Here is an 11,712-nt window from a genome sequence, read left to right on the forward strand (position 1 = left end):
CTTATAGAATTTTCTTCCCCTAGATTCCGACACCCGCATATCTTGTTGTCGTCTGAAATAGGCATTGCAGCTACATCGCCAGTTTGCGGACTTTCAGTGGCTTCGGCTTTCACCAAGCATCGCCTCGCCACAGATTCAGAATTCCAGTTGCTTCGAATGTCGCCCTAACACAAATCTGAAACCTCATGAGGCAGGCTTGAAGTTTGTTTCTGTGAAGCCATTCTTCTCATTTTGTTCCATTCTATCATCGCCTGCCGATCGAACACGTACGCTGTCGAACCCATCCCCAAGCACTTCTCGGCTGCTACTGCCCGAAGCCGGACGCATGGCCAACCGCAGCCGCACCGACAGCCTTTGCGTTGCCACCTGCATCTAGGGATGAAAGCGGGACGGGAAAATCCCAACCCGTCCCGCAACCGTATCTCGTTTTATCCCAGTTGTTTTTGTTTTTTCGGTTTTTTTGGTGAGAATGAACGGAAACGGGATGGACTCATCCGAAAATGGGTCCGCAAATGGGTGAGGTATCATCCCACCCATTTTTATTCAGGATTTACCAGTTTTCGACCTGTTTTGAAGACAGGCGGGCAACACGTCGATGCAGCCTAGCCCACATCCCACCATGCGACCAGGCCAATGCACTTACGCACCCAATGCCCACTTGCCCAGTAGCCAGCGCCCGTGCAAACGCAACCCTAGTCGGCTCCAAGCCTCCAATCGCCTTCTGCCCTTCTTCAAGCAGCTGCCGCCAATCGCCCTCCAATCCGTTGGCGCTCGCAAATCTGCCGCCGCCTTCTTCATGCCGTCTGCATCGGCCCGGCGCCAATCTGTGCGGCCGTTCTGCACCACGTACGCGTGTGGCCGTTTTGCGCCATGTCCGTGCGCTGCTGTTCTGCGCCATGGACACCCTGAGTCGCCGACAGCCGACGAACGCCGCCGACCTACCCTCGCCATCTCCCCTCCTCGGCTCGTCCTGCTGTCGTGCGCCACGGAGCCGCCGAAAGATGAAGCCTACCGGAGAAGGTCGTTCCGGCTCGAGGCCATCGGAGAAGCACTTAGGCTTGGGCCGCTTGCTACTAGCACTGCTGGCCCCACCTTCTTCTGTCAACATCAATAGTTCCACTTCAGGTAAACTGGAGAAACTTTTGTGACAGCATACGCCATGTAGTGGTTGTGTTCATCTAATTGTTAATTGATATGTTTAAGCATCAAGTGGAAAACAAAGATGAAGCATGCTATATCCAATTGTTATTTGTTCTATGAAAATACAACCTTCTTTCTTTAAAATATACAGTTTTGTGAGCATAAAATGCATAACTTGGAACTCAACACGGTATGTCGGTATGTGAGATATCCAATTGTAGTATATGTTTGGGGTAGTTCGATCTATAATATGTTTCAACCAATACTTCAAATTTCTTGCTACTTGTTGTATATGCTACTTGTTGGTTTGAACTGTTTTGATCTTGAAGGAAAACAGAGGGAAAATAAACAGATCATGATTCCATCTTTGAAAGGTCAGATCCAAATTTCAAACTTGGAGATATGGGGCACTTATAGCTCTGGGTCAAAGTATTAAAGGAAAACAACCACATACAGTAAATATCTAGGGACATGTTGTGAAGTATTGGAGTATAAGTGGCATACTAGAAGTTGGATCATATGCTTGCCAACTGATAAGAATATGCCTTCTAGCACTAGGGATATATTGTGAAGTATTGGAGTATAAGTAGCATACTAGAAGTTGGATCATATGCTTGCCAACTGATAAGAATATGCCTTCTAGCACTAAAGCTTCTCTTGTTGTGAATTTCTGGCGAATAAGTATTATTTTGCAGCATGATGTATGTTTGGATCATAAAAACAAGTTGGCATAATAGCTATCATTTAACTGTATAAATATAGAAAAAGTTAGTTTAAATCAATATTCTCTAACTAGCGGGTTTAAATCAATATATCTGTTCTGTTTTATTTTTTACACAAGCACATAAACAAACTGGGTTCTGTTTAACTTCATACCGGTTTTGGCAAAGCTAGAAGGAAAATATCATCACTTCTTCCTGTCTGAAATGCACTGTTCTTTAAATTTGGGTAAAATTCACAAGTTGAGTTGTCTTTTCGTTTCTCATATATGCTTTTTGTATGCATTTTGAGGATGCTTCTTCTAGCTTTCAAGATGTGAATCCAATAGCATATAGATGTGATTTGTTATATGACACTTGTATGTCTGATATCCACGTGTATTTTATTCTTGTCAGGCTCGAAGAGAAAGGCAAGCAACGGTTGCAGTTGAGAGGGTTTCTATTGATAATCAGGGTGGTACACAAGGGCAGGGGCAGCAGGGTGATGTTGTTCATATTGATGAGGAGGAGACTGAGACTGCTACAAAGAGATCAAAGAAGTGCACATCTGATATCTGGCTATACTTTACCAAGAAAATTGAGATAGTAGAGGTGAATGAGAAGAAGTATGAGCAGTTGTGGGGGCGTTGCAACTTCCCAAAATGCAGGACTAAATATAGAGCTGAGAGCAATTATGGAACAACTGGATTTCAGAACCATCTGAAGTCAATACATAGTATAGTAAAAGGGCAGCTGCAACTCAAAGCTGGAAAGGATCATGGAAAATACATTAGTGTTGTTGAGCCCTACAGGTATGATAAAGAAGCTAGTGTCAAGAAGTTGTATTTGACAATAATCATGTATGAGTACCCTTTTAATATTGTTGAGCATGATTACTTTGTTGAGTTTATTAAATCCTTGCGCCCTAGCTTTTTAATCAATTATCATATCACTGTTAGAAAGGAAATAATGGATATATATTTGGAAAAAAAAGGAGAAGTTGTATATATATTTTAAAGGTGTTCATTGTGCTTTAGTGCAATCATGGACATGTGGACATCATGTCAGAACAAATCATATATATGTGTCACCCTACATTGGATAGATGATGATTGACATATTTAGAAGAGAATTGACAGTTTCTTCAATGTAGAAGGATGACATATTGGTGAAAAGCTGGCACAAATCTTCAATGAAGTTATGGTTAGATGGTTTGTTGAGAAGAAATTGTTTGGCTTGACTTTGGACAATGCTAGTGCAAATGAGGTGGCAATCGATGATATAATTTCAGATCTCAAAGAGAATAGTGGTGCTTCTTTAGTTTGTGAAGGTTTATTCTTTCATGTTAGATGTGCGTGTCACATACTCAATTTGATTGCTAGAGATGGTTTGAGTGTAATTTCAAAGACAATTGAGAAGATTAAAGTACTTGTACTAGCTGTCAAGGGTTCTCCATTGCAATGGGAGGAACTCATGAAGCGAGCTACTGAGTGTGGGTTGGATACAAAGAAGGGTATCTCACTTGATGTTTCAACTAGGTGGAATTCAACCTATTTGATGTTGAGTGATGCCTTGTACTGCAGGTCTGCTTTTATGAGGCTCAAGTTTTCAAATCACCGTTGGTATGAGAAAATTTCTCCATCTTCAGATGAATGGGACATGGCTATACAAATTTTTCAGTGCTTGAAAAAATTCTATGTTCTTACTGAACTTCTCTCTGGTAATTATTACCCTACTGCAAACTTGTTTTATAAAGATTTCTATGAGATAAAGGAATTGCTAATGAATGGTTTATTAGTGAAAATTCCACTATTAGTGAAATGACAACTGTTATGAGTAAAAAGTTTGAGAAATATTGGAAGAAGTTTGATCCTAGGTACAAGAAAAAGTTTGTAGAATTCTTCATGAAAAAGTTCTATGGTGATTACTATCTAGTTAAAGTTGAAGAATTTGTTAGTGTTATAAAGAAGCTATATCAATTTTATGCTAGTTCAGCACCTGTATCTTCAAAGGCAAAGAGTATTGTGAATGAACATAGTACCTTAGTAGAGCCATTAATGGAAAATCAAGATGCTGAACTTGAAAGCTTCTTATATGATGATGATGGTCCTGATAATGATAATTCAAGTGAGTTGGATAAGTATATGGTAGAGCCACATTTGAAGTAAAGTCAATTTGACATTTTAGGATATTGGAAGAACAAAACATAAAATTATCCTATTCTTTCACAAATTGCTCATGATATGATGGCCATACAAGTGTCAACGGTTGCTTCAGAGTATGATTTTAGTGCTGGTGGTCGTGTTATTGATTCTTATCGCAGCCGCTTTGATCCTGAGATGGTACAAGCATTAATTGCATGAAGCATTGGGTAACTGCAGCAAGAAAATGTGAAAATTTAAATAGTTTGTTAGTTATAATTGTGCAATAATTTACTTCTTATGTATTTGTCTTTGAATTTTCAGATTATAAGAATGTTGCTTCAATTGTGAGTGATCTGGAGGTTGTAGAGGTCTATTCTGAAACAGTGTTGCATGAGGTATGAGCATTTATTTTAGCCAAATAGAGCTGAATGTCATACTTATTTGAGGTCTTTGTAGTTTTTTCTTTAAAAAGATAGTCTAATTATCTCCTTTCCATGAAATGCAAAATTTCAGGAGGAGAATGAACAAATAACTGAAACCGAAAGTGACCCCGATGAGATGAACGATTTGAAGGAGTTGTAGGCCGACAATGATGGAAAAAGAAATGTCTTGGTGTCTTGCTATCTTATATTGTTATCTAGCTATCCTATCTTTTGAGAACTTTATTCATCGTATGTCTGATTGTATGTATGGTTAAATACTTAAACTGTTGTATGTGGTCATTTTGATATGTCATGTACTCTGAGTGTGGACAAAGTCTTGAACTTGTTAAACATTTAAAATGTTGCATGTGGACTGTGGTCATTTTGGTTTGTCACTGATTTTAGGTTTGCAAGAATTGAAAAAGGTAGAGGCTTAATAGCCTAAATGTATCTTTGTTAGCCGTTAAGGATTTCAGGTTTTGTGAACAACAGCTTGAAGAACTTTCTGTGAGCCTTCGAAGTAAAGTGATAGAAAAACCATTAGAGGTAATGTGCAGATTATAACCTTGACAGTGTATTATTGCTTCATTTAAAACCAGTGTTTGATTAGTTGATTGCTGTTATATACTATACAAATTTAAAACCAGCGTTGGATGCATTACTCATCGAGGTAAACACTAGTCTCTTTTCAGGTTTCCAGCTTAATCTCAACCATTAGTCTGACATTTATCGGTTCCTATTTTTGTTACCATTTAACAGGGCATTGACAAGAGAATACATTTCCCAGGGTTTGCTTCATCCTGATCTAAGCAACTTGTATCATGCTTGTGTTGTTGTATCTTGCTTCCTTTTCTTCTTTTTGTTTTTTCATGCGGGATCTGTAAGTTGACTCTTATGCTCCATCACACTGTTGTGCAGCATAGGAAATTGGAGATGTACTGACAATAACCCATAATGTACATATGTTAGCACTAATATGCATCATTCTTTTCCTTTGAAGGGGAGCTCTGAGGTCATGGAATGAGTAACATGTTTACAAAGCTTAGCGACGGGAAAGAAAGTACGACAATTTTTATAAAAGATAAATCTAACAAAACTGGAGGAAAACAAGTAGTGTCTCAACAGTAAATCATCCCTTTGTATTGATCAGTAGCCTAACAATATCCATGCCAGTTGCAAATGAAATGCAATCACACCTTCCCAATTTTAATAACTGATTTTCGTCTGGTACCGACATATTTTCGTTCGGATTTGTTCTTTTCGTATAACCGGCAATCCCATAATCGTTTTCGTTTTCGGCTTTCCCGTTTTCGTTTCCGTCCGGTTGACAAAATGTGAAAATGAAAACGCTTAAGATATTTTCCCCAGAGTTCCCATCCGTTTTCATCGCTACCTGCATCATCGCCTACCACCAAGCGACTTCGTAGCCTCATGTCGCCCCGCAGCGAATCGCGCCGGCGCTGGAAATCCAACCCCCACCATGCAAATCCCGCCCCCTACACGTCAGGTACCAGGCCTTAATAGGTCGCCACCTTTGGCAGCCCAAACAACAGATGTTATCCCGATAAAAAAAACTGTTAATAAACCAAAAACAATAACGAGCCATATTTAGCACAAGTAATCAGCACCGTCTTTTTTACCATATTAGCCACACACAAGCACAAAGTATCACCCCTGACTCTACTTCAATAGTCATAGGTAGCCAGCACAACCAATTTCAATTAGGGTTTTCTTACTAGTAAATAAAATTTATCAGAAGTCATCGGTAAATATGATTTATTGGATATATCAGATATATTAGATAAAATTCTAATAAAATTTAAATATAATACTAGTAAACATTTTTTATGGGTTCATTGGTAGACCCAGTAAACCGGATACATCGGGCATACTGTACGGATTTTTTTTCCCATTTTAGACAGCAATGTCAGGATATCCCCACGATGAACATGGACTGTGTAGCCCGTAGTCCCCAGGCCACCTGTTACAGTTTGCTTTATCATCTGCAGTAGACAAAGATTGCCCGCATTTAATCATCTGCATGTAAGCATCAAACTAACTGAAGATTGGAAAAGGAAAACAATCAGTTGTACGGTGTATTAAAAAAAAGGCTTGTGATTGGCTGATCGCCAACCGAGTCTGTCAGTAATCACGCCAGCCAATGACAATTCTAGGAGAAACCATAAGGTTAAACTCGAAGAAGAAGCATCCGGCCAGCCGCGACCGCGAATCGACGCCAGCAAGTAGCCGGTGCTCCGGCATGCTCCAAGGGATCCCTCAGGCACCACTGACATTTAGCAAGATCAATAGCCTTGGTGCCCGGCCTCCATGAAGTCCAATGCGCCGCGCCATGGCCCAAAGGTAAGCACGGCGTGAGTGCGTGACTGCCGGCTGCTGGTGACCGGGAACTCCGGGCCATTCACCCACTCCATCGGAGAGGGCGTCGCACCCGTCGCCGTACTCCGCGAGGGTTGCGATACTCACCTTGGACGAGGAGAACACCTGTCCGAGTGGGCCGCGCACGGCGATACTCACAGCGCCGGGTCCCCGAGATTATGCCATCGTCTATCTTCCCGTGAAGGATTTTGCTTCGAACGACTGCGCCGGCCAGTAGCTCCGGCTCCGGTGGTAATCGTGCGGCGACAATGGGGCAGACTGGGCGGCAAGGCTGCGGGGGCGCACGCCGGGGCCGTTTGTCGTGGAAGGTGGCAGTGGCACCGGACGGTGGCGGGGTCTGGGAGGTTAGGAGCGGACGGGGAGGAGGTGGCTCAGTGCCTCAGTGAGGGTGCGGACACCGCGGTTACGGGGAGCGGCCGTGGAGGGTCCGCCGGCGAGCGAGGAAGAAGTGGTGTAGCGCGTTAGAAGCCTACGTCAGCTGGTTTGAGGGAACTTACATGGTGTAAACGGCCATGGCCATCATGCCGATTAGTGCTGCTGCTGCTTCGAGCGTTGTCTCGGTGAGGAGCCGCACGGCGGGCTCCGGGACAGGTCCATTGCCGCCGGCACGTCCGCCGCCAGTGCCGACGTGCAGGTAAATGAGCGCCATTCCCAGAAAGAACGTCACCGTTGCAGAAGCAGGCAACGCGCGGACAGCAGCCAGACCAAGCGCGCGAGCTTGCGCGCCGCCGTCCACGCCACCTGAAGGCTGCACGAACAAGAAGAACTCGAGGAGGCAAACCGCCAAGCATAAGATGAAGGCGACGAGCTCCGAGAGTCCCCTATTGCCGACGCCGCGCCGTCGGCGTGGTGCGCGTGGCGGCAGATGAAAAGCGACGGCTGTGAAGAGGGCCTCCATCACGGCCAACGGCAGCAAGACCTGGAGTACAGCGCCGTCGAGCGGGGAAGCCTGAGCGGATGTCGCGGTGGTAGCTGACTGGTCGAGGAAGGACGGAACTTGGACGGCGATGGTCGACATGAGCAGGGCAAGGCAAGCGATCTCCAGAGTTCTCGTCACCATGGGGGTTGGTTTCTTGTGGGGGATCTTGATTCTTAAAGGTGTGGGGAGGTGAGGGAAATGGTGCTACGGTGGCTGGGTTTCCCCGATGGGCGATGATGATATTTATGGAGCTGGGGAGTTGAGCATCTCTTTTCTTTAAAAGAAAGGGGAGATGGAATTTTTTTTCTTTAAATTAATTGAGTGATCGTATATTTAAAAAAAAAAATATAAGTTAACATCAGACATATAAAAAAATTATTGTTTACATCAATCAATCTAGAAGTAATTCTACTATTATGTAGACTGACCAGGGACGAGCCCGTGGCTTACGATGAACCCGGAAGATACCACTTTAGCCCGATCTGATGTGAGCCGTTGACTTAAGACTGGACAGCCGATCTGATCTGAGAAAGATCTTGCCTGGCCCTCGCACCGTACGATCCAATGATTTTCACCTAGTTCCAAGTATACATATAAAGATTAAGGAACCAAGCATATATACTATAATGGAAGCAAGGGGAGAAAGACAAATATTAGCACCTGCTGGCATATTATATCATGGTATAATCTTTTAGTGAGATTATAATAAACTTAAGATGCGATACCAGCACAGCATGTAGCAGTTTATTCCTAAGTTTCAGGTACTATGATATTCAGTTTACGAGCAAAAGACCAAAAAGATGGCTGCATTTATCGTTTCAACAGCATCCTCTTTTGCCACGTTTATAGTGTGGGTTGCTCCAACTGTTCTGGTATTCTGGAGTTTCTCATCAAGAACACCGACTGCAATGACTTCAGAAGCTCCAAAGGCTTTCGCTATTGTTGGATAATCCAGCTCGGTTTAGCTCCTATTTCTTAGCTATTTTCTTTTCTGAATAAGTGAGCTCGGTCAATTCAGTTCGAGCGCGTTTGTAGCAGCCTGACGCATGCCAAGTTCATGCAGTGGCTTTCCTGTTTTCTAGCTGGTAGTGGTCACCGTGCGCGCAATGCTCTCGTTCGTGGGATGGCGCGAACCAGTCGGAGGTCGTGGCGCGCACGACGTAGTGGAGTTTGTGGCTACGGCCTTTGTAATCATGGTATATATATTTCGATCAATAGAGTCCAAAAAAGAGGTGGTCTTAGCGGCACCAAACTCTTGTGTTCCAGTGTGTGTTCGCGTTGAGTTTCTGTGCGGGTTTTTCATCGACCCAGGGTAGTCTTCTCCGTCTCCGACGACGGTCGCCGGTGAGCAGGAGGCCACAACTATTCTGGATTTTCATGTGATTTCATAAGTTTGACATACGACGATATGTGAACAAAATACCTACTTTGACGATCTATAGAGCATGCCTTTAAATTAGTAGTCGCGCCCTCAGATGACGTGTGGAGGAGATCGCTCCGTATGTCTATTTTTCTTCCATTCGCTCACAGGCTAAACCCCCAAAATCTTTCAGTGTTCAGTTTGGTTTCCGTTCGTTAGCAAGTGTCCGGCATCCGTCAAACGAACATCGGAAGCCACACGTGAGAGAAGATGGTGATGCTTCTGTTTTTCATAGTCACAATTAAATAGAGAAACATGGATGGGAAACATCCTCATATCATACATCAGCTAACCTTGATCCAACCCCTCCAACTCCAAATGCAGCTACTGAATCACCAGCATGCATTACAGCAGCATGCCTCAGGGTACTATACGCGGTAAACACTGCACGTCCAAGGATTGCAGACTCTATGTATGGCTATACCATAAACGAGATTGAAATATATCTTAGTTTATATATGATAGGTTATTAATAATGTTAGATTTAAAATAATTTTAGTTGGTACGAGATTTTATATGTGTGATCTTATTTATAGCTAACTAAAGTTTAAATTGAAGCAGACTATTTTAAATTTTAAGAAATTATACCTCACCGGAACATCCGGTGTGTGTTTTTTTAATCACATCGGAGTCCGCTGTTACGGTGAAATGAGCACTGTAGCATTTTCAGGACTGAAACAGAAATGTAAGCAAACAACGGATGGTACGGTGATGGACTTTGGGAGCGCCGGGGTATTTTTTGCAGAGAGAAGATTTTTGACGCCAAGTTTGATTATGTATATCGGAGTCTGGCGCTGAGATTATCAACATCGAAGAATGCATCGGACCTTTTGTTACAGAGAGGTTGCAGAAGAGTGATTAGGTGAATTGGCACATTCCGAATTATCCAGTGATGGACATGAGATTATTGAAAGTTTTCATTGGACCTTTTCTTATAGAGAGCAAATTTTTTCTGGAACAGATAGTGTTACACACATCGGATGGTCCGGTGTTTAAGATCATAATACACGGGAACATCTAGTGTTCACGTTTTCTGCAGGATGTGCTCTGAGTTTAAGTTTTTGATTTTGTGTTAAGCTGAAGATATTTTGAAGTATGGAGAAATGTGTTTGCTTGTTTCAATGTGTGGAGGTGATGAATGCAACTTGGCGATCGAGAACAGGTGATCGGGGCTAAGCGGGTGCTTGGTACCGAATGATCAAGAAGGGTCAGACGGAGTCAAGAGTGATCCTAATTGTACACATAAAGATCAAGCAAAGCATGAAATAGATGATGAAGATGATGTATTGACAAAGTCAAACGAAGGGGATGCCGGTGCAAGTGATAAGGTGACCCGAGGGATTGAGAGCAGGAGAGACTTGCCAGTAGTCAAGATCACAAGATGGAGAACACGCGCCATCATCGGAGCGCTTGCTTCAGTGGAAACAAGTGGTGGCTAGTCACACTTTGAGAAGCGTGCTAGGATTTTACGGTTTGGTCTCAGAATCGTGAGGAGTACGTGACACCATCATGAAACTTACGTCGAGGCGAAGCTAAGTCGTAAAGACACTACAACCGTCCGATGAATAGAGAAAAAAATAGACTAAAATACTCTCGGTGGTTAGTTGAAGTGTACTACAAAAGAAAGATATTTTGAGAAAAAAACTAGAAAAATTAGGAGTCAAATTTTTTAGGCCTATAAATAGAGAGGTAGGGCTATGGGAGAGGATAAGCAAGGTATTTGAGTCTCTTGTGTCACATACATAAAAGCATTGTGCTAAGGTTTTAGTGGAGAAGAGTATAAGTATTTAGCCTATGTAATAGGTGAAAGTTTTTAGAGAAAAATCTTTATAATCCGCTTAAAATAGAGCTGATATCTTTGAGTAATAAAGTTTAATTTATTTAATATGCTTAAATTCACATCTTTCTAGTTTTTATTTCTCTTGGTTCCCTTGTCTTGTGTGTAAGTTTTTCTTTTTCAATTTTGTTTTTTATTTTGATTTTTGGCTGAATTTTTAGCACCTTGTGAGGTCTTTTTTTTGTTACTAGAGGTATAAAATTCGTATACACACGTTTATGTGATAGGGTCTTGAATTCTCTTGTCTCTAGACAATCAACTTAGAGAGTTTTATTGCTCGGTGTTCATCATTTCTTCTTTACTAGTTACAATCTTTTGAGTGCTAAGACATTAATTGATCTTAAATAGAATATATGGTTCATATACTATTTGTGTAGTTGTGTTGTTTCGATTTTCTCTTATTAAAACTTATCTCGATTTTTACTTTCGATTGAGTTTTGAGGTACATTAGGTCATCTAAATAGAAGAAAATCATTAATTTCACAAAAATTTATTAAAACACTTATTTATTTCCCTCTAATCATCAATCTCATTACTACCCAATGTGTTAGGAAGAACTGCTAGTGCACTGGCTGGCACAACACAGTACTCTGCAAGGCCACCCATACTGTACATGTACACTGTTTTCCCTGTAGATTGAACACTTCTTGATACTTTGAGCAAAACACAATTATACTGCAGCATTACTGATGAATGATCAAAAGAAATATTCTCAGAAGCGGACCGGCTGGTAGT

General features: G+C 42.1%; 1 protein-coding gene across 1 annotated transcript; it reads right to left on the reverse strand.

Moving 5' to 3' along the window:
* Nucleotides 1-6,013: 6,013 nt before the first annotated feature.
* LOC133925815 (uncharacterized) lies at nucleotides 6,014-7,978 on the reverse strand. The gene is made up of 2 exons (XM_062371564.1): nucleotides 7,299-7,978; nucleotides 6,014-6,407 (listed from the first exon to the last, which is right to left on the reverse strand). The coding sequence occupies exons 1-2, from the start codon at nucleotides 7,859-7,861 to the stop codon at nucleotides 6,404-6,406; spliced, it is 567 nt and encodes a 188-aa protein (XP_062227548.1). The 5' UTR covers nucleotides 7,862-7,978; the 3' UTR covers nucleotides 6,014-6,403.
* Nucleotides 7,979-11,712: the final 3,734 nt, after the last annotated feature.

Source organism: Phragmites australis, chromosome 8 (assembly GCF_958298935.1).
Source record: "Phragmites australis chromosome 8, lpPhrAust1.1, whole genome shotgun sequence".
NCBI lineage: Eukaryota > Viridiplantae > Streptophyta > Magnoliopsida > Poales > Poaceae > Phragmites > Phragmites australis.

Coding starts and splice junctions, on each gene's coding strand:
- LOC133925815 (XM_062371564.1), bottom strand. CDS start 7,861: ATGGTGACGAGAACTCTGGAGATCGCTTGCCTTGCCCTGCTCATGTCG.